The 23809-nt window shown below is 41.7% G+C and overlaps 1 protein-coding gene across 3 annotated transcripts in view; it reads right to left on the bottom strand.

The window, feature by feature from the left end:
- Window positions 1–401: 401 nt before the first annotated feature.
- Window positions 402–23809, bottom strand: part of ELOVL5 (ELOVL fatty acid elongase 5) — a 40725-nt gene continuing 17317 nt past the window's right edge. For 2 of the 3 annotated variants that reach the window (XM_068395390.1, XM_068395398.1), the window contains exons 2-8: window positions 17618–17683; window positions 15505–15692; window positions 8719–8796; window positions 7913–8084; window positions 6250–6374; window positions 4242–4376; window positions 402–2329 (exon numbers count right to left, since the gene is read on the bottom strand). In XM_068395390.1, coding sequence (XP_068251491.1) covers window positions 2198–2329; window positions 4242–4376; window positions 6250–6374; window positions 7913–8084; window positions 8719–8796; window positions 15505–15692; window positions 17618–17675 — 888 coding nt within the window. In that variant the 5' untranslated portion in view covers window positions 17676–17683 and the 3' untranslated portion in view covers window positions 402–2197. Of the gene's footprint in view, window positions 2330–4241; window positions 4377–6249; window positions 6375–7912; window positions 8085–8718; window positions 8797–15504; window positions 15693–17617; window positions 17684–18949; window positions 18974–23809 lie in introns of those variants that run through there. The other variant, XM_068395407.1, reaches the window with a different exon arrangement.

Below are 23809 nucleotides of genomic sequence, written 5' to 3'. Positions count from 1 at the left end.
AGGGGAGCTATAAGGAAATTGCAAGAATGCTCCCACTCTGGAGAGAGGTATTATTCCCGTTTTATAGGCAGGATGTGCAAGGCAGGAAGTCCCCCTCGGCCACGTTAAGCTTTGCTCCTGGCTCTCATCGTCTCGGAGCCATTCGGGCTGCTCTGCATTCAGTGAGTCAGTAATCCCAGTGGGAAGTTTAATCCATCACAAGTATTTCTACAGTCAGGCAAGGGAACAGCATTTAGTAACAGCCAAAGCTTTCTGTAAGGAATTTGTTACCAAGTCTCCGGTATGCTCAATTTCTCTGAAAATCTGTGTCTGTCCTTCCATCACGACAGCTCCTCCTTGGCCTGACACAGGATGGGGCAATGCACTAAATCCATACAAACCCACCAGAATTCAGGCAGAGATCATCAAAAGTGTTTTAATGATTAAACCATGTCAAACATTAACAATGTAGGTATATTCACATGACCCAAGGGTTTATTTCTAGCACATTTAGACAGCCTATTTTGAACATTATAGCTTCTGTACTGAGCTATGTAAAGACTCTGCAAACAAGTACCTAGAAATGAAGACACACGCACAAGCTTTGATAATGTAAACATAACAGACACTGTCTCCTTCAAAACAAGGAATGAAAACCCACAAGGCTAGTAGGAGAACTTATTAATTCCCTAAGAGATGTGCAAAAATTTTTAAAAAGATTTAATTTAAAAAAAAAAATTAAACCTGTTAAAACTGGCATTTATATAAATATCAAAAAACAAATAGTTCAACTTGAGCAATGACCAGCAGAATGTCTTGCACAATTCTGTTTTTCAGAGCTTAATGAACAAAATATTCATAAGCCAAACTCCATCATGGCAGATACCAGAATACCAGCAACAGATATTGGCTTTGCAATGGACTCCTTGTATGCGCAAGGCAACATTTTACAAGAAGGAGTAACTTTGACAAGCACTCAAACCAAATCCTCAGATAAGAAGCCAAAACATTACTGGTGATATACACAACTCACATTACAGAAACAGACATTTCCAGCACATTTCAGTAATATTTAAAAAACATTAGGTATGACTTAGACTGTTTAATTTTGCTTTTTTTGGGAAAAAAACATATTTGTGTTAGGCACATTTTAAAAATGAACAGATGCTCCGTGAAGAACAGTACAGATACCAACTTAAATACAGACAATTCCATCAGAAAAGTGTCTTTCTGTCTTTGTTTTTAAACACAGTTTTGGATATGTCACAGACTTAAACAGTAGCTCCTAAGATGTGGATATGGCTATGGTAATAACACTTGAAATTCTGCCAGTTTCCATATTAAAAAACACACTTCATTTAGCATTTAAGAATTCCCAGAAATAGGAAAAAAAAAAAAAAGAAAAGAGAAAAGAAAAGATGGGTCCACCCTGTATATACTCTAAACCTTAGAGACAATATTTAAGTCTTACTGGACTGTATAAGCGCCAATTAATTTTACATTAGTGACATACTTCAAATAAAAAAATAAGATCTATTAAAAAGGTAAAATAACCTTTCCATCTGGTTCGTGACTGTTTAGTCAGTTAAAGCCAAACATACAAAACTAAATGCGCCATTTCCAATTTCACTGTATCGCGTAAGAGATACGTAACACAGTGTATCACACACAGAACAGTAAAATGATCAATGGATTCTTCTAAGTGACTTTTTAATAAAAAGTCAGTCAACTGAAAAGTTGAAACATACCCTAATGTTTAAACCAGTAATAAGCTTTGGGCCCTGCTTTTTAATTTAAGGCATGTGTGTTTATCTACTGAAACCAGCATCGTACAAATTACCTCTACAATCACATGCATGATCTACAGTAAAAAAAATGGAGGTTTAGATTACAGTGTTTTCAAATTGTGAATCATAATTCAGCACCTATCGTATTGACTAGTAAGGCAACAGCAGTGTCGGATACTAAGATAATACTCCCTTCCACAGTCTATAGCGGGGTCAGTGACAGCCCAGAATTATTTTTAAACTTTAACCTACTTTTATGTTCTGTATACAGTTTCTAGGGTGTTTGCACTGGTTAAGTCCTACATAAATCACACTATTCTAGGCAGGAATAGTTACAGTAGCCATTAGAGTATTAGTGCACAACTCTTATTGTGCTTACAATCAGATGATTTTGCTGTTGGGGTTATCAAAATGGTTTTTCAGTTTGGTCTTCAATCCTTCCTTTGTTTCCTTTGTTTCACATTGTTCTCAAGAGAAGAAAAGCTGTTTGTGTACCCGTTCACCGTGGCCGCAGAGCCGTTCTGATACTCTTTCCTCCTCGAGGATGCCTTCTTGTTGTAAGTCTAGAATATACGGAAAGACACATGGTTTTGCTTAAATAGATATAAATAACCACTTCCTTACAGTAACTCAAGAAACTCAAAAGTAAACTTGCATCCATCATTTTTAAAGACCTCGTGCCGGTGGCAGAGGCTAACAAGCTCTACCAGTTTTTGTGTATGAGGCTATACTATGCCTTTCTTTCATCACAGCCAGAGAATTAGTTCACTGAAAAAGAAAAAGGCTTGGTAGTATGATGGTAGCATTGGTAGTGTTATGCTAACAGTAAATCAGAAACAAGGGAAGCAATTTTATGGCAGAAGAATATACTCAAAATGACAAGTGAGGAAGGAGGTTAGATGCACTGCAGGTGACTATCTCCAACAAAGCCAGAAGTGGGAAAACAATAACAGTGAGGGAAGTTCAGAGACAGAAATGTGAAAGGAATTTGCACTGGCCAACATGGGAAGCAAAAACTAACAGGATCAGGGTGGCTCGGGACACCAAAAAAAATTACAGACAGTGAAAAAATATACATGAATTAGTCTTTGTCAAAGGGGCTCAGTCACCTGACAAGAGTGTGTTTCCCAAAATACGTGTGTGTGAAAGAAAGTGAAATGGTTAAAAGTTAAAATATGAGTAAAGTTGATAAAGAAAGTCAAATAATATTTGGAATACACTATCATGTTTAATTAGCATATTCATATGCAGCAAGTGATATGAACCACAGGACTGATTTTAAGAAGTACCAGAAGGTCAGGTAGGGAAGCCTGCTATGTTTCCCCCCATGAATCACTCTTACCAGACCCGAAATGCTCAAAACTTGAAAGAGTCGTTTAAAATATATCACAGAGTTTCTTGTTTGGGGGCAGGAGGCTGTGTTGGTCTGATTTTCTGAAGATGGGCACATCTTTGCACAGAGTCTGATTATGAACTACTCAGAATAACACATACCAAGTCTGGATCTGTTCAGACACTAAATCAATTTTGTAGAAACACAACTGTCCTGGTTTCATCGGGATTTTGTTTCAGTTTGTGGCCAGCCATGGTGATCAAGGCCACTAGCAGTTAAATGCAGGGCAGCTGACCCAGGCTGGCCCACAGGTGTATTCTATATCATTAACATCAAGTTCCCTATAAAAGGGAGGGCTTGGAGGGGAGAGGTGGGACTGTTTTTGCTCTCCTCTTTTCTGGCCTCCCTTTTTTTGTCATTGCTGATGATTGGTATTCCTGGACAACCTGCTGCAACTCTGTAGCTAAGTATACTTCTGTGTGTTTTGTGTTATCATTTATATTGGTTTCTTCATTTTATTAAATCTGTTTAATTTTAACCCACGAGTCTCCCTCTTTTTCCCAATTCCCTTCCTCGATTGGGGAAGGGATATTGGGTGAGAGAAAAACTGTTATTGTTTAGCCCCGGGTGCAGGCTAAACGAAGACAATAACTCAAAATGCTATTTTTCCATATGGAAATACAAACAAATGCCTGTAAGAGCGAGCCAAAACCAGATTTCTGTATGTTGGGAGTTTGGGAAGTTGCCCTGGATATAAAACAACCAATTCCCCTTGTAAGAGCAGTAATGAACAATTCCTTCGGGTGCTTCACAGGTTCACAGGCTGCTCTTTTATTTCAGACCGGAAAGCTGTTTCTTACATAAAGCTCTTTTTTTCCCTTATCTGCAGTTAAAATTGCATTAGTAAAATGCCTTTTTGTGCCACTCTGCTTACTGAAATTACTAATTGTTCTGAATTACAGATACAAAACATCAGAAGATTTGAAATTGAAGGGCAGACCAACAAGTACAGTACTTTAAGAATGTATGCATGTTACTGGAAGAGAGCAAAAGGGTATTTCAAGCATATATTTCTGTAAACGGCTTTCCAATGAGATACAGCCAGCAGACTGCTACAAAGAGTTGATGAATATTACTTTTACCTGAATATAGAAATTTGTGAAGAGGATAATCAAAGAAATCATATAAGAAATCTGAAAATACAGCCACCCCTGAGGAAATGCACATGGCCAAACAACACCACAGCTGGTCTGGAAGATTGTCAGGACAAACTGAGTCTGGGGAGAGAGAAAAAAAGAAAAATGAAGCACATTAATGCAAGGAGGAAAAAAGCCATTAGTGACAAAAATCTCATTAGTTATTTCCAAAACAAGTCAAAAATATGTAATATTGTGTATTTGACAAGTTTATCTTCTTTGTCTTACTAACAGTGTAAACCTGAGTTAGCAGACATTCAGGTTGTGGTATTCTGTTGTTCAAGTGTTTTTATTTGATTAATATTGTTCCATTTTGGAGTATTAGAGTAACTTATGTAGAATTGATTTATAAATACACCACAGAACAAAGATGACCTTCTTCCTAGTGAGAGCTCATTGGGGTTTGACTCCACCATCCTAAGAGAGTAGATCTGCATCTCACTGCTTCAGCTGCAAAAGATTTGGGGTCACTGGGCTTATACACAGATCCTGTGATCCTCTTCCACAGCGAGGGACTGCCTGACAGATGGCTCCAGTGTAAGAATTTTTGGGGTAAAGGCTGCAGGGAAACTGGGGAGGCAGGGAGGAGGAACAGGGTTTAATTATCTTCCATTATCTCTTTTGGAAAAACAGAGTTTGGGTGTAAGTGCTGCAGCGGGCGTTAGGCAAAATTCATCCTTACATGAAGGCTACCACATTAGGGAATGTTTATTTAAAAAGGGAAAGACTGTTGTGTTCTGCTCTGCTGTTGTGCTGTCTTAACAGCTATGCACGCAGAGCAGACAGGGAAGTGAAAGCAGCTATGACAATAGCCAGGGGAGCAATCGAAGCACCGAGACACTTGCACTCTGTAGCACTCAAACAGCCAGGATGAAGAATAGAGCCTAAGTCTGGAAGGAAAAAAACAAAACAAAAAACAAACCAAAAACTAAACTCCCCCAAAACAATGATCCCCACTGCTACAATACTTAGCCATCCTTCAAGGAGGAAAAGGGCTAAAAAATAAAAGGTTTTGAGAATCAACACTCTGAATTGCTGGCAGCAAATGTTATTAAACCTATTCACAGCTCTATGAGGGTGCTAAGGGCGGGGAGGATGGGGGGAAGATAACAAAAAAAGTCTCTCTCTAGGCTTCAGTTTCCCCACCTACAAAAGGGGGAAGACAGAACACCTATGTACATTTCCTTGTGGCGTTCTGACTTCTTATACACATTGAAACCTGGTTCTCATGCAGTACCACTACAGCATGTGCCATATCACTTAATTTTGTTGCTGTTTTCACCTCCAGAACACAGCATTCGGGCTTCATCACTGTACACACAGGAAACAATACAAATGGATGCAAGGAGTCCAATGCAGAATTACAAGAGAAAAAAATCTGCCCATTTAAAGTGCAGAAGGAGACCAGAAATATTGAACAGTTTTTAATAAACCATTTGCAACTGCATGCAAAAGGGAGACAGAGAAGCCATTGTCCTGCAGGGCTAGAATAAAAGGCCTTGTTAGCTGTGGACTGCGTTGCACTTGGTTTCTGGTCTGTCATCTCAACATCAGCCTGAGCAACCAAGCACACAGAAGAACGCTTTAGCTCAAGCAGGCTTAGAAGAAAAGCTTCCTCCTTCCTCCCTGGCTAGCGAGTCCCAGAAAACCCAGCGCTGTGACTCCCAGACACATCTAGCCACACAACATGGGGACGTGGAGAAAGATCCCACTGATCTCAGCCCTGATTCATGTACGCCATCAGTCCCCAGGTCCCCATTGTCCTGAAAACAGAGCAAACAGAGGTACAGAAACTGGATTTCTAAGGTGACTTAGGCAGTTAAAGATGTAGAAGGAACTAGCCTTCATTCTCCCTTCTTCCACCTCCTGTCAAAATTTTATAACTCATTAAAGACAAGAGGACCCCATCACTAATACAAGAGCCTGCTGAAGCACTGAAGAGCTAATCACTCACCAGCTGCCCCTGAGTGATGTACTTCTTCCACCACAGATAAGGACGCATTGCTGGAACTGCGGACAATCCGTAGTAGGAGTACATGAGGACGTGGATAAAGCTGTTCAGCGTGGCACCAAAGTAAGCTAAAAAAAGGGCAAAGGAAAAAGAAAGTACACTGCATGACCAGGAACAAGCTGTTTCATAGAACCTACAAAAATAATAAGTTCAAAATGTTACTATATAAAATAGGATTTTTCTTAGAAGAAAGGCAAGAGATTTGTATTTTTTTCCCCTGATTTTTTTTCCGCTCACCCAATGGAGTGTCTGAGCTGCTTTGCAGCTGTGCAGTTTATACCAGCCTTCTGGTTTTGTTTCCTCAATTTATTCTTTTTCACATGTACATTCCGGCTTCTCAAGGGAACCGAGGAAGCTGATAAAAAGAAGGCACGTAAAGATGCCCAACAATCGATAGCTTCACCCATCTAATTTTAGACTTATTTCACTTCCTTCCCGGCAGGAGCCTATTTTGTCATTTATAACTAAAAGCAACAGATACCTTCAGAAACTGCAAGTTAGCCGGTTTATTTGTCCTTGTTTACAGCACCTTTACTCATTAAAGAAACTTTTAGCTTAACACCAAACTGCATAGTACTGTGATGACCAAGCAGAACGTAAAGCTTGGAAAGGAAGAAAAAAACCTCATCACTAGAAATAGCACAAAAGTATTTTCAAGACCACACAAACACAAGATAGACTCCAAGTATCTGCACTTTTGACTCTTGTATAAACAGGGATTGACTTCCCTGGAGGACAATGTGGCTCCAGATGCACACTTTTTATAAAGTTCAGCATTACTCACTGTTGTGCTGACAACACGAAACAAATATGAGTTTCTATGTTGTTTGGCTCAGAAAGCAGACTCCTGAGCAACCCAGCCTCTCGGTCTGCACTGTCGGTAGTTCACATCCACTGGATTTGAAAAGGTTTCTCTTGGATGAGTGTTCAACAAAGCCAGTATCTATAAGCTGCACATCTGAACCACAACTAAGCCACGCTAATTCAGTTAGGAAACTACATGCTAGCGAACAGCAATTAAATTAAAGAATCAAAGCAAGATAGCCAGAGGTCAGCAGGATTTAGACAAGAGAGACATGGAAATCTCCCACTTAAGATGTATTCAGTCAAGTTCATTAGCACTCAGGGGACAAGATTTTAATTGAAATCATTTGTTATGGCTACTGGTATAATGAGATTAAATTAAGAAAGTAACATCTCAAGTGAACTTGACAGATACAAGGACAAGAGTCACTATTAGCCATCTTGCAGCTGAAACAAGCTTCTGGTCCTGACTTAGAAAAGAGTGTTGTTTCACTAGAGAGTCTGCAACCACCGCAAAAAAAGAGAAAACAAGGTTGACAGGTATCAGATCTGGACCACTGCAGCTGATAAATGTCACAGTGCCACACAAATTCTGCAAACTACATCAGCGTGCCTTTTCCAGAGGCTCTGCAGGCAGCTTAATACTTGCAACTATCTGCAATAGCTGAAGTTCAGCAAAGCAGCTAAATATGGGACAGAATAAATCCTGCAGCTGAAGGTATCAGAGATGTTTGGTTTGACCAAAAGAAAATCAAAACAGGGCCCTTGTTGCAAGTGTTCCCCACCATAACCCAGTACTTACAGTGACCACAAGGCACCCAGTTCATTACAAACCACCAAATGTTCAGCATCGTTGCATGGTGGTAGACATGCAGAACAGTGATCTGATGATTATTTTTCCTCAAAATGAAAAAGAAGGTATCCATGAACTCAATGAGTTTGGAGAAATAGTACCACCAGAGGACACGTATGATCTAGAAAGGAGGAAACAAGCTTGAGAAGCATTGCACATTGTGGGGGCTTTCAACCCTTTTGCTAAGTAATTAAAATCCAGATTCTGTCCTGCACTATTTGGATTGAAGACACTGCTGAGATCTTCTGTAATGCTTCAGCCTCAGGTCTCTCTGTAGGAGATCTAGGTACAAATCCATAGCTACAGGTGAAAACAGGATGACAAAGACTGTTTTATGAGGCTGTTGCTGTGCACCTGGGGTGTCCTGGGAAAAATAGGAAAATATTTAACCAGAGCTGGTCCCCCAGTGCTTTCTTGTAAAGGAGAGGTCTGAACAGTGACCAGAAGAAATCATCACCACATTTCAGAAAGAGAAGGGGAGTCACAGTGGTTGGATACAGTCTGAAGACCAAGTCCTTGTTTTTTGACCTGGGAATGCTTGGAAATTTACAGATAATAACTCACCAAAATAGCAACCATGAATATATTGTAGATTAACTATTCTGTTTGACAATGCATTGTCCATTGTGTTGTAAAAGGAGGGAAAAAAGAATATAGATTGAACAAAATTCACATAATCAATACTGTTCTGCTCTCCACTTACACACAAGCAGACCATTTGAAACGTTATTAGCTGTAAGTCTTGATTACGTTACCTTCATATCAGCTTCTCCTCCACTGTGCGTATCCTGACAGAAGAAATTGTATCCTCCTTCCCATACTCCCGTCACCAGCTGAGAAGATCAAAGAATAAAGTGTCATTTGGGGAGAAGGCTGCACCCCACAGCACATGCAAACCTCCACAGCAGCTCTGCCGAGACATCTGGTGTCAAGGGATTCATGGGCACCCAAGTGTGGCATTAGGCTGAATTCAAGCTCCAAGCAGTGATCGAATCATAGCTGGGGCTGAATTAACAATTTTTTCCAGTTGGGGTATACCAGAATAAAAACAGGAGGTAGCATCTTATCCCCACTTATCCCACATGTGTTTTGCACAGTCATATTCCAGACAGATTCTTAAGAAATGTCTTGCTTTCTTGGATGATGATCTCATTGTTGGAGAAAGTGAACAACCAAAGTAAAATAAATATGTTTTTCTTCTGATTATTTTTGGAAAGAAAGAGTTTTATTTGTAAAAAATTTTATACACAGAGATCTGACTACAATTTTTTCAACCGTGTAACAGAGCAAATCTTCAGCTTTGCTATCATTAACGGCTAACAACTGACGTTTTACCCTATTGTGATTCTTCAACATCTTTTTAAATAATTCACTCATCCTGAGTGCATTATATCCTTCCCACTACAAGTGACTTCCTCCACAGGATATGGTGTTGCCTGCCTGACTTCCTGGCATAACAAATAACGCCTCAAATATGACAGAACTACTTTTAAGAGTAACGACCAGCTATTAGTCATGAGAGGATGACAGGGAGCCCATTGCCAAGGGGCTGGCTGAAACCTCCGGAGAAGCAAGAGGCAAGCTGGATGTCCATGTCCCACCCCTTCCTCCAGAGCAGAAGGAGAGGCTGAAATGGGCTCTGGAGGAGGCTGGGAGACAAGGGAGATGGAGGGGCAGGATGAGGGTGGGATGGGAGGAGGGAGCAGGTAAAAGGACAGGAACAAGCCCCCCTTTAACAGGGATCATGTTGTTTATAAAGACATTTTTCCCTTGGGAATAGCATGAGGAGAGGAGTAACAAATTTAGATGATTCCCAAGTGAAAAAAAGAATTGACAGGTATCCCAAAAAAGACTTTAAAGGCAGAGACAGATATCCTGGACAGGCAAGTTGTCTGGTTTTGGCCTTATTTATGCTCGTGCGGGATAAAAAAAAGTTTTGCAAAGCCACGGTGAAAAACTCTTTGTACCATAAGTCATTTAAAATGATCACTTCATTAAAAGACTACAATAACTGGTATGATTAAATGCTGCTCAGAACTGTGAATGGGAAGCTAATTCTAAAAGGTACGATAAAGATTATCACTGAAATGATCTACCTCCTCCTAATGTTATTTCTTTCATGGCTCATTTTCCCCCTAAATTAGCTTTTAAAATACCCAGTCAGCCTAGGTCATTATTTTTGACCTTCTGAGATAGAATTATTGCCAGTATTTAGAAGGAAAAAAGAAAAAAAAGAGACACCTAGTTATATCATAACATATAGACCTGGAATTATCTCATGTATTAGAGATAAATCAATGCCACCCTGCCCCGGTGAGAGCAGGGCAGCCGTGCACATCGACAGCAGACCCAAGCAATTTCTCTATCCAAGCAGCAAAGGGAATGCAGCCATGGGAGCGCTCCTCTCCTGGCCGTAAGGCAGGCACAGCTCTGCAAGGCACACCAGTTTAAAAGCGGTACCGTGCTAAAGTACCAGTTACGTCCCAGAGCAAGCCTTGCACCAAACTGCTCTCAGGGCTGTGCGGTTTTGTGAGTGCCGCCAGTCCCTCAGACAGAAGACCACATTGTGCTGTGATCGTGTTGTTAAGAGCTTACAGATGTTTTCATACAGTTCTTACAGCTCAAGGAAGCATTAGGAATAGAGGGATAATCACAATGTTTATATTGTAATTAATCCAAATAGCATCCATCAGTAACCCTGCGGTCCATAAACTTCTCCCAAGCAAAGGCTAGCACAGTGAAACTCAAAGAGCTTTCCCTGCAAGTGACACAGGTCCACTACCTAAAGCGTAATGCAACCAAAGGTGTCTGGAGGGATCCCACCTCTCTGAAGGGCAAAAGCATCAGTGTGGCTTCAGCCAAACCTAAGCAGTCCCTTGTTTCCAGAAGAGCATGTAATAATATGCTAGGAGTTGCAATACTCTCACAGCCACAGGGGTTTAAATGACAGAAGGAAATGGTAACATCTTTTATCATTTAAATTGTTAGTATAGTTACGAAAATAATTTAATCCCTCCCTTTCCAGAAGGAACTAAACGGTGAAAAGCTGCTATTGCTGCCCACGAACCGCTGCTGGCCCCACAAACCTTGCTTGGTGCAACATACAACACACGCAGATAATCCTTTTTCTGAGTTGGTCAGCTGCTCCTTTGCCGGCCTCCACTATTTCTTACACCCACAATACTTTCAGCACATGCTGGAAGGCTTCAGAAAATAAAACCAAACAGCCACTCTGAGACCTGACCACTAATGGTTCCCAAATGGCTCTGTTATGCACAGGGCTGGGCGTACAGCAGCACGGAGCTGCTTACGTGCCACCTAGAAAACAATAAACAGAGGTGTCATGAATTGCCAGCTAGTTCATTTAAGTCATTGCTCGTGCTTGTTGTGGTCTGCTTTCAGGATGGCCAGAGTTTCTAACCCCTCCTTACAGCTACTGTACAGCAGGTCTCAACTTGCCCAGCACTCCTTATCCTCCCAGCGATGGGCTGGTGACTCCTCAGCCACCCCAGGCTTGAGACAACCTTTCCTTGCTCGCCATCCCTAGGAAGTCCTTCATCTTCAGGTTGGCAGGAGCCCAAGCTTGCTAATAGCATTACTGATGCACAATCACAGGCAGGTGATGCACAATCACAGGTTCTCTCAAGAAATTAACCTGTCTCAAAACAGCTGACTATAATAATTTTCACCAGAGTACACGATTTTTAAGCGACACAAAAAGAGACTGCTCCTTCATAAGCCAATTAAAATAGTACTCAAAGTCAATGTTAAGTCCTTTAGCTCTGGGGAAAAACCTGCAGCTCAAAGCTGCTTTTGTGCTCAAGCAACTCATACTTCCTTCCCCTGCATTGAAAATTTCTTTTCTATAGCGCTTTCATTTTGTAATTCTGTTGCTGAATTCTTTAAAATGCTGTGGCGTGTGCTTTTTTATCAACTCTGCTACCAAAATAAACCAGCACACTAGCACCAGTCTGACCGAGCTGTAGGAGAGGTGTTACCGGGGAGGATTTTGTTTTCTCATGATAAAACCGAAGTCTGAGACTGGCTGCAGAGGGACAGATAAGGGACCCAGCACTGCATCATGCTGTCAAGGCGTGATGGGTTTGCGAGCTTCAAAACAGAGCTAGATTAGAGTGAAAAGATGCAGAAGTTCACAGGTCTGATCAAAGAAAGCAAACGCCTGCAGAGATACGAAATTTTATCTTTACATGAACGCAGTCACCTCAGGACAGAGATAAGGGCTTCAGGACCTGCAGAGAAAGAAAGGGGAGTCCCTTTCACTGAGTCCCCTCCTTCCTAACACAGGGTGCGGCTCTCAGGATGCCTTTCCTACTGCATATGCAAACCTCCCTCATTAGTAAAATCTGAGACTTTTCTCAAGCTAGTTCAGTAGGGAATTAATTTTTCAGATGAAGAAAGAAGACAGAAAAAGGATAGTTTTTAAGAAAGTGAGCCTTCATCACTGACCAGTTTTCTCAAATGTAAGTCCAGATGGTCCAGATCACTTGGCTCGTTTTGCTAACAAACACATCCAAAATAAAATAGGTCTGCGTGCCATATAACCAGGCACCTGGCACTCTACCTACTTTGCCAAATTACCCAGCCGAGACTCAAGTAGAGAGGCACTGGCCCTACTCACAGCGTTGCAAGACAATGTGGCTCGTGACCCCGGAGCAGAGCAGCGACGCGGGTGGAAGCTGTGCTGCCTCTGCTGCTCTCACTACTCCCACAGCTCTTTCAGATACAGCCATGCCAGCCAGCGGGCAATTAACCCATATGCTATAACCCTTCTGCCACCTGTCCTGCTACACACCTTCTCCACCACGCCGGAGGCCAACCCTTGCTGCCCCAGCCCAAGGCAGGAGTGTTATTTCCCCTCAAAGTCCAAGCACTGTAGATTTATATAGAAAAAAAACATTGTTGTTTCCCCCTAACGAGCATCCCTCTCCCTGAGGTACAGGCGTGATGATGCCTGCCACTGCAGCACTGGGGGGTCAGCCTGGAGAAACCTCTCCCACTCCCCTTGGTCTGTCTTACCTTCTATGTTGTCTGGGGCAAGCACAGCCCACTACTCTGTTCTGCTAGTACCAGAACCCAGTCCAGCCATTAAATGCTCAAACAAATAATTTATAGTAAGAAAATACTATCTTAGGAATTCCAAAGAAGAGGTATAAGATCTCTAGTGATCCTAAAATAAGGCTATATTAGATTACATCAGTAGACCAAACGGTGCAAGTACACAATAACTAGAATTATACAAATCCCAGAATGCAAATTTTTTTCCCACGTTATTGGATACAAACATTCGGATGCAAAGGTCAGAAAACGAAGCAGGTCATCTTTGTCATCCTAGTTGGGAGGATGCCTCACTTTAACATCTTGTTTTGGTCATATAATATTTGAACTGAGCTGTGATGCTATGAATCATGACCTGAACCACCACAGCTATAACTCAGGAAAAACTTCAGAGCAGGGCTTTGAATATACCTGAAGGTATATCGTATGCAAGCTATTAAAAGCAGCTTATTTTCAGACAGGCTACTAAACAAGTTCGTAAGTGGTGATGTTTTATGACTTTCTTCAAACTAGGACTAAAAAAGTTTAATCCAGCTAAAACTCGAAGCGACAACGAGGAAGAGAACAGGGTGTTACATCTCTTCTTTGAATGCTCCTCTTCACCGCTTTATCTTAAAAGAGAGCATGTGTACTATAAAGTGCTACTGATGTACGGCTAATCCTTCAAAGCCAAATTTCCATGACTGACGTGATCCGAGTCAGGGTATCGCCTGCTTTGCACTGACGCAGGTGATTGCGGAGGCACTACAGCTAGAGAACGTACCTGGAAGTGCAGGAAGCTGATTTTTTTTTCCCTATCACCTGGCCCGTCGGCTCTCTCCCCTCAAAACACCAAGCAGCGTGGTGTTAAGTCAGCACGGCTCTCTACTTGGCAGCATTTTTATGGGATCAGTCCCTTGTTGCAGAACATCGCTTGCCCTCGCAGCATTGTAAGTGCTGTCCAGCACGTTTCATTGCAACTATCATGAGTTTAATGGTCTTTGTAATACTGTAGCTTTGTGTATTCCCATTTAGAAAGAGAAGGTATGGTATATTTACAATAATACCAATGAACACTTCCCTATAGGTAACATTACACTAACAGCAATATTCACTTTGATGTAAAGCATTTCACTATATAGGAAAGAGGAGCCTTAATATTCACTGCATTTTAGCTGTCTCATTCCTTCACAATACAAAAGCTATTCAGCTGGTTACAAGTATAAGGACTTCTTCAGCGTGCAATAAATAGGTCCGTTCTGGGTAACCGGTTCATTGTTAGCAAGAAAAAGGCATTTATAAGATCAACAGTTCAGATCTTTTCTATTGTATAAATTTATCAGCAGGTTTTGTAACATGGCAGAATGTTACAGTAATTTTCATTTGGAAACTATAAGGAGTATTCCAAGTATTCAAGGAAAAATGATTGGCTATCCTGAGAGTTTTATCCACACTTAGTACAACTGAAGAAAAGTCTGCACTTGTAAACCCCCAATAACATAACTGGAGGTTAAAACAATAGATTATTATATAACCATAAATAATACCTGCATAAAGTAATGCAGATATTGTCCATGAAGTCCACAGCAACACTACTTTCAGACAAATTAAACAGATCAACACATAAGTTTTTCTGGATTATAACATCCTGACAGGGAGGTTAGAAATGTAAGCACATCAAGAAAACAAATTGTTCCAAGTACCTACTGGATCCAAAACTACTCCCCTTGAAGAATTAAGTATCAAAGCTCTTAATAACCCAACTCAGTAATTTTTGACTAGACTATTCACTACACAAGAGAAATAACTTATTTAAATTTAAATAACTTCCTATCTAAACACTCATGTTGTAAACCACTACAGAATTAACTACAAACTTAAAGGAGAATTACAGCTTGCATATACTACTAACCAAATGCCAAAAAAAAAAAAAAAAAAGAAAAAAAAGAAAAAAAAAAAAAAGAGATTAGTAGTTTTCGCTCTAGCTTCTAATTGTGTGTTGAAAATGAAATCTCTCCTTACAGAAAGGAGAAACACTTTTGGTTAAAAGCAAGCCAGAGTATTCTGTACATTAAAATCACACACTCAATAATTTTCTGATCACATTTGTATTTACACTGCCATAGTTCTTTATTTTCACTTTAATCAAAACCATACAAATTCTGAGTAAAAGCAGCTAAAGTGCTCTCTGGGAAGTGGAAGACCTTATATAGCCTAGATCTTTGTTTTGTTAGGAAAGAAAGTTAAGTCCACAGAAAGTCCAACTCAGTTTGAAATACATTTGTATGTTCAGATTTTGACTTCCAAGAAACAGATGAATCACAATGGCATTGATGCAATTGTTTCAGCAAAACTAGGAGGACACAAAAGAAGCTACTCCTCCTCCTCCATCCTTACAGCTGTGCTCATAGATCATTTTCAACATAAGCCAACACAATTAAAACAGATACTGCAAAATAACCATGACCCAACCCCTTTTCTCCTACCTCGTAAAACATATACAGAGAAAGCAGTGTAAGTCCAAGGTTGTAGACCACTAGAACACCCCTGCATGAGAACGGTTGCTTATTCCGCATGTACTTTGGTCCTAGCCATACGATTAGTAAGTACAAGACTGAGAAGAGAAAGGTAGGTGTATAGTTCTCCAGAAGAAGCCATCCTTTTACTCTGGGGTCTGAAACAAACAAACAAAAACATACAAACACTTAGATTTTGTAAGGGGAAGAGTTCAATGCATCCAGAAAAAGCTGCACTCAAAATGCTTCTAGCACTGGAATTACTGGAGAAAGAGGAAGGAAGAGCAGCAAGGCCTTTTATTAAGGGCCACATTGCTCATTACAAAAAACTTTCACAAACAACAAAATTTTAGTTATACAGTTGTTAAAGAAAACAGAAATAATCCTCTTCCTAAGGCAAAGATACTCCTAAATTATTACCGCTATTATTTTTAAATACTTATTACCATTCAGAATCATCTTCCATCCCGAATACCACAGATGAGCTTAAAATTACAAAGAAAAGCTTTAACAGCCCACTCCCCCTTATTCTCTCAAACTAACCTTTTCCAGTAGTACCATCTCATTTCCTCACAGAGCCAGCAAAGCTGAGAGTCAAGCAGGTACCTCTGTGGTTATCAGTGGATGATCCTGATTAATTATTTTCTAATCAATACTAACCCAATTAGACTTATGTATTTGCTACTCAGAAGGATTAAATTTTGGAGTCCTTGTAAGAGCAATGAAACCTAAAGCAGTCAGTCCAGTCTGACTAACCAGTCTGCTTGGCAGCATGTCGACTGCTCAGGAAAAGCACATAAATCACCCCCAATGAGAGGGTTTCAGAGGAACGCTTGGGACAAGTGCATGATCCTTTTGAACCACAACTGTGTTGTCCATACCCAGCAACAGCATGGTATTCCACTTCTCTCACTAAAGTCCTGCCCAAAGGACTGAAACCAAGTTTACCAAACCATAAATAAACAATTCAAGTATTGCTGGCATCCACAGCCCTGACTTAATTTTGAAGGAGTCATATGTGGATCCTGAATGTAAGAAACGAGGCCTTAAAATGTAAGTTGGGAAGTAGTTAAGAAAGCCGGGTAATTGTTTGGATTTGCCACCTTTATGGTTCATTATTTTTAAGACATGGCAAATATAGACCATATGCCAGCACATGCAATAAGTTATATCAGAACATCCAGACTAAATTAAACTGGCTTAGTATGAAGAGGGGGGAAACAAGGGCATCGAGCTACTAAAAGCAAACAGAAAACACACTTTGAAAGATCAGAAGCTTGTTCCACCTCCTGTGCACTTTGTCCTGCGAGGAAGCAGCATCACCATTGGAGTTTCACTGGGACAAAGAAAAGAGGCAGAAAAGATGCTACTGAAGCAATCAGGAGGAAAGCACATGCCACGGAGTAGCATTGCTACACACACCGTACAGGATGCTGACATTTAATTTCCCCTGGTCAGGACCAGGTGGAACAGGGCCATCCCTACCCTCACTGGAAGCCCTCACACCATGGCCACCACCTGTCCTGGTCTCCCTGCCTCTCCCTTCCTCGTGCTGACCAGGACTGCTGTTCTCCACCTGTAAACCTTTTTCCAGTGAAAAACCTACCAAAACCATTGTTTCTTTAAAAAGAACGGCTTCAAAGAAGCAAAGCTTTCAAAAAATCACAGATTTTTTCAGTGAAAAATTCCTGAGCAGCTCTAGTTATGAGGGCAAGAGTACTTTTATTTCACGAAATGCAAACTAAAATAAGATTTATTTTTTTAAAATACAAGCTATTATTAACTTCTAAAAAAAAAACCAGCAAAGATCTCAGTGAAATAAGTTGTTCACTAAGACTAACAACACTGGAGCTTAACTGATAGTAAGAAAAATAGCACCTATGATTGTCATAGCTGAAAAATTAGCAGCTCTTCAGGTCAAAAGACCAGAAGCATTGAATAGACTTTTTTATTTATTACAGAATCACACATTTTGATACTTTGGAAATACTAAAGAAAGTATTCAGGATGTTAGAGGGAAGCTGTTTCTTATGCTCTAGTATCTTCACTTTAATATCAGTTTTATTTTTTGGACAAATCTTACCTCTAGGTCCAAGCCAAACATCAAGGTAGCTATTGATTGTTTTATCCAAAAGTTCCATTCTACAACCTATTGAAATGGAAAGAGAAGAAAGTTAGTTCTTCAGCTCACAGAAATAGTTGAGTCACTTGAACACCAACTGTTAGGGTTAACAAAGAAAATACTAATACACAAAAATCACAGCAGACAGGTATTAGACATTACCAGGATATATAAAGTACATAAAGCTTATTCTAGTCTCAGAGAGCCACTGATGTAAGAGTAGTACTTCCCACTGAAGTATTTAATCATGGATCTAGATACACAGAAGCTTAAAATAATGAGTTCAGATTAACCTGAAGTTCTTTTTAATTCTGTATTTTGTAAGTACAACTACAAGATGACACCTTGCAAGATCCCTCGGCAAGGAGGAGGAGGACGAGGATTGGACCTTGAGAAAGCCAGCTACATTGAAATTCTCAAATAAACGCTATGAAGCTCTTTTTGTCAAAAGTCTCAAATATCTGGCAACACCACCTGGGAAGGAGGAAGGGAAGGAAAAAAGCAAAAACTGGCTCTGCTATTGCTTTTGCAGATAGGTGACTGATTACAGCTCTGATTAACAGCCCATAAAAGCAACAGACCAACAGTCACCCAATGACAGAGAGGGCTGCAGAGGCAAGGGAGAAAAATACTGCAGTGGGTGGCATGAGCATCTCCAGTTCCAGAAACTGCCCACTGGTAAGACACTACCAGATAAAACTCATCCAACATCAGTACAGAAGAGTGATTCAAATGTCATCTGTCAGCTCCCCATGGCAGTATTTATTGGTAGCACCTGGTATATATTCTGAGGTACGTAAGCCGCTGCACCTCCCTAAAATTAAAGCAGGTAAAAGGTAGCAACACTTTCCATGAGCGAGGACAATTGTACATGAAGCTGTTCTCAAGAGAAGAGGAAGTAATTTTCTTCTTGATTAAGAAAACAACAACCAAACCCCCAAAACACCCCTTCCAATTTCCTCTTTTCTATCCAGAAGTGTACTGAATTTTCACTAAAATAATTTTATCCATTTTTAATAGGATAGTTTTTACTTCTTGATGTTTCTCTCCCACTAAATACTAATATCAATAGCAATTTTTAGTTCTGGGGAAATAACGTAAGCAACACATAAGCTGCCAATATACCCACAGCACAAACCGAAATGCTTACGCAAGTTTACACGTAGTTGCTAACAACAAAAAAGTTCATCTCTGTTTTTTTCGGTTCTAGCTAAAGAAACATCTCTGTTCCACCTGTGAAAACCCTGCCTCCAGGGGATTTCTGATTTACGCAAGCGAAATGAATAGCAGGACCTCTGGTTTTAGTCAGTGGGGACTGACACCTCCATTTCTTTCGAGTCCAGCAAGAAAAGCCAAGCAGGATGCAAAGAACCTCCTTTCCCCGGTCCAAAGCGGGACTGGGAGCCGCCCAGCCCATAGCAGGGGCTTTGACTTTCCACAGGACCAAGAAAATACCATGGGCTTGGATACGGGCATTTACACTGCATGGTCTTCTACCCTTCCACCACAGGGCTCCAGGCAGAAGGCTGACGCGCTCGCCGAGGGTTTCTGGCTGCACCCCCAGCCCATCGTTTGCTGTGGGGCTCTTGGGGACGCGCGCAGAACAGGACTTTCTCCTCCGCGTGCAGCAAGTCTTTCTACCGCTTTGGACTCCACAGAGGCACAGAAGCTTCTCTGGAATCTGGTCACCAGGCACAAACAAAAGAGCTTGATTAAAATAACCGGGAGCCTTTTGCAGTCCTGATTCATGCCAGTTTTATTTCTGACTGAAGAAGCCCAGCCCAAATAAGTACACTCTTCACAAGAAGGTGCATTGTTGGGATTACACCACCTCACCAGCTATGACACACAAACTGCGAGTGCTTGCGTGAACGGCCACAGCACTGGCACGCTGGTGTCCCAGGCATAAGGAAATTTAACCGAGAAGCCTATGCTGCACTACCAGAGGCATGAACATCAGGAAGACTGAGAAATTAGTATATAATTTCCAAGGAGAAGAAAGAAAATTATCCAGAGCAAGCTCTTTTTTTTTTCCACGTTTTTTTTTAATCTGTCGGCTATTAAATATCACCAGGAAAAGCACTCCCCTGCGGATAATTCATTTTGTTGCTTGAAATCCCCACTTACTCAATTTGTCCGTCGCTCCTTTGATCCAGTCCCGAATGATTTAGTTACGCAGCAGCACAGCATCAGCCAATAACCCTGCATCTGCACCTGACTTCAACTCCCCTCTTTGCAGAGGAAGACTTCAGATGCGAGAGTTTGTTTCAAAAACAAAGGTTCGTTATACAAAAATATACAAAAAAATCTCAATTCAGAACTGACTTGCTATATACTCATTTGCTGGACACTGTGAAAATGCAGATATGTAAATGAAACAACTAAGAAAGCAGAACCAAACTACGCCTAGCTATAGCAAAGACAGCAAGAAATGAAACTCCGTGTTCAACTCTTCCATAAAGCTGGAAGAAAAAGTCATTCCCCGAGAGGAGGAGGCTTTCTGCAGAGGTCTCAGCTTTTTTGGGCTGTTACCTCAGAGCAGCTTTTTGTGCCAGCGTTATCAGACAGCATATTGTAAAAGGCACAGCAAAGGAAGAACTACTCCTGGTGTCGATTTCCAGAATTTGTAGAGAAAGAAATTGTTTCAAAAGGAACTCATTTGTGTAACAGAAAAACAGAGGGAAACAATCTGCTTTTGTTCAGAGGGGGTCATGTGAAAATGCATCAAGTCTCCTGCCAACAGCCACACAACATTAAACACTGCTTCAACAGCAGCAACGACAAGGGTTCTTTTTAAATTAGAATAGTTTCCCAATTCAGAGGAACATGGACTTCCAGAAAAATTAAACCAGTTGCCATTTGAAACACTGTAATCGGTATGTTTCCTAATACTGAAAACAAGCGAATTCTGCAGCTCAGCACATACACGAGCAGATCACTGGCAACACTCCCTCATCTAGAAGTCATCCCACAGCAAGGAACACTATTCAGTACCTACAGTCAGAAAAAAGGTAACCCAATTATGTCACACACTGCTTTCCAAAACAGGTACCTCTACATACACCACTTACTTTTTCCAAACCTGCCTTTCTACAATGGACAGGAAAGAAACCATCCTCTCTGCTACTAAATTTTACCAATGCAGTCAGGCCCCTGAACACCAGGGCAAGTTGGATCAGTCTGGAAGCGCTCAGGCTTACAACCCAAAAGCCACTTTACTCCTTAAAGTCCAAATATTTAATCCAGGAAAACAGGTATCTGGTTTTTTAAACAAAACAAAACCAAACCCAGCTGATTGTTACAGATACTAGAGAGTCTTCCATACAGGCACACGGAGTACTTCTCAGAGTTTCCAGGTATTCACATTAATGGACATAAATTTGACCTCTGATACTGTTTGAAAAACACATCATGCTTTTCATGCTCTCCTGGTACACACAAAGATCATGGTAGTGCACCCAAATAAGCCACACAAAGGTCAAAAGAATTGTATTCTTCTTAACAGAAGATAAGAAAGGATCCATCTTAAATACCTGACTTTATATGTTCAGTAGCATGAAATCATAGAATGGTTTGGGTTGGAAGGGACCTTAAAGATCATCTAGTTCCAACCACCCTGCCATGGGCAGGGACACCTTCCACTAGACCAGGTTGTTCAAAGCCCCATCCAACCTGGCCTTGAACACTGCCAGGGAGGGGGCATTCACAACTTCTCTGGGTAACCTGTTCCAGTGTCTTACCACAGAATCACAGAATGGTTAAGGGTTGGAAGGGACCTCTGGAGTCCCTGCCAAAGCAGGTTCACCTAGAGCACGTTGCACAGGGTCACGTCCACGCGGGTTTTGAATATCTCCAGAGAAGGAGACTCCACAGACTCCCTGGGCAGCCTGTTCCAGTGCTCTGTCACCCTCAAGGTAAAGAAGTTCCTCCTCATATTCAGATGGAACTTCCCATGTTTCAGCTTGTGCCCATTGCCCCTTGTCCTGTCACTGGGCACCACTAAGAAGAGTCTGGTCCCCTCCTCTTGACACCCACCCCTAAGGTATTTGTAAGTGTTGATAAGATCCCCTCTCAGTCTTCTCTTCTCCAAGCTGAACAGACCCAGCTCTCTCAGCCTCTCCTCATAAGAGAGATGCTCCAGTCCTCGGATCATCTTTGTAGCCCTTCGCTGGACTCTCCAGTAGTTCCTTATCTTTCTTGAACTGGGGGACCCAGAACTACACACAGTACTCCAGATGTGGCCTCACCAGGGCCGTGTAGAGGGGCAGGATAACCTCCCTCGACCTGTTGGCCACACTCTTCCTAATGCACCCCAGGATACCATTGGCCTTCCTGGCCACAAGGGCACATTGCTGGCTCATGCCCTCACAGTAAAGAATTTCCTCCTAATATCTAATCTAAATCTTCCCTGTTTCAGTTTAAAACCATTCCCCCTCATCCTGTCACTACATGCCCTTGTAAAAAGCCCCTCTCTTGCTTTCCTGTAGGCCCCCTTCAGGTACTAGAAGGCTGCTAGAAGGTCTCCCCAGAGCCTTCTCTTGTCCAGGCTGAAGAGCCCCAACCCTCTCAGCCTGTCTTCATAGGTGATCATCTTCGTGGCCCTCCTCTGGACTCGTTCCAACAGCTCCATGTCCTTCTTATGTTGGGGGCCCCAGAGCTGGATGCAGTACTCCAGGTGGGGTCTCACGAGAGTGGAGTAAAGAGGCAGAATCACCTCCCTCGACCTGCTGCCCATGCTGCTTTTCATGCAGCCCAGGATGCAGTTGGCCTTCTGGGCTGCAAGCGCACATTGCCGGCTCATGTTGAGCTTCTCATCAAGCATCACCCGCAAGTCCTTCTTCTCAGGGCTGCTCTCAATCCATTCTCCGCCCAGCCTGTATTTGTGCTTGGGATTGCCCCGACCCCATGCAGAACCTGCACTTGGCCTTGTTGAACTTCATGCGGTTTGCACAGGCCCAGCTCTCAAGCCTGTCAAGGTCCCTCTGGGTGGCATCCCTTCCCTCCAGCGTGTCGACCGCACCCCTTCATAAAGCAATGAAAAACTCAGACAACCATTAACTTCTTAAAGCAAGATGAAGTCCTTTTAATTACTGAACTTCCAGTTCTGCAACACAAACATAACGAAGGCTAAAGTTTCACCTTGCTCCAACAAGATTGAGCCTCATCATTAAAATATTACTTTTTCAAAAATCCTCTGGATTTAGATAAACAGGATGTTTTCGGATGTCCACAGAACATTTTGCATCCTCAGTCCACTTCTGGCATTATGAGCTGGGACATGCACTACGCCCCAGCAGCCACCCACATGTTCAGGGGACGTGAGCACTTCCCTGCCACTTCGTCCAGGCATGGATGGCCCCGGCAAAGCAACTAAAAATACAGACCAAAGACTACACAGAGACGTGCTTTTCTTGCAGTATTTTTTTTTTTCATTTTCTTATAGAAGTTTTTCATAAAGGCTCCCAGCAGTGATAACCTTCTCTTCCAATGCACATCACTACTCTCTGAGGAAAGGACTAGTAAATACTGAAGTATTTTACCAGCTCCTTCCCTTCAAAGGAAATTCTCTCCTACGTTTTCCACAGAAAGCACATTCTGGGGGGGTTTTTGACAAAAAGTGATTTAAAAATTCTCATCCACATTTTAATGTTGTTTCTTGAGTTTCTTATCAGAGTAACTTCAGTTTCCAAGTACAAAGACTAGGCATGAAAATCTGAAGGTTTGCCCCCTGTCCCATGCCACTCTTTTTAAGGAAACCAAATAGCAGCAAAAAAACCTTTTTGGGCTGAAAGCACTGGGAGCCTGCTCCCTTTCAGCAGGATCCTCCAGCTCTCACCCTGCTGCTTGAGAACTCCCTGAAACAACAGATCCCACTTTTCACATTTAAGTGCCTGAACTTGAGTGCCAAAAAAATCCCCAAAATAGGCATCTAAATAATCGTGCTGGCTTCTGAGAGCAATGCGCCATCGGGCCTGGCTGCTCAGCCCTCCTGGAAACCAGCCACTTTCTTCATTCTTAAATTAGGACTTAGAAGCCTAATTTTAGGCACTTGATTTTGGAAATCCTGAATTGTGTTTTCTCGTTAAAGTGATGTTTCCCAGTCCCTGCCACTGCAGAGGTGACTCCTCTTTTCCCTCGTCCGAAAGTACTAAC

Source organism: Nyctibius grandis, chromosome 1 (genome assembly GCF_013368605.1).
Source record: "Nyctibius grandis isolate bNycGra1 chromosome 1, bNycGra1.pri, whole genome shotgun sequence".
Classification (NCBI taxonomy): Eukaryota; Metazoa; Chordata; class Aves; order Nyctibiiformes; family Nyctibiidae; genus Nyctibius; species Nyctibius grandis.
Note: the sequence above shows the minus strand (reverse complement) of the source record. Positions and strands in the feature narration are given on the sequence as shown.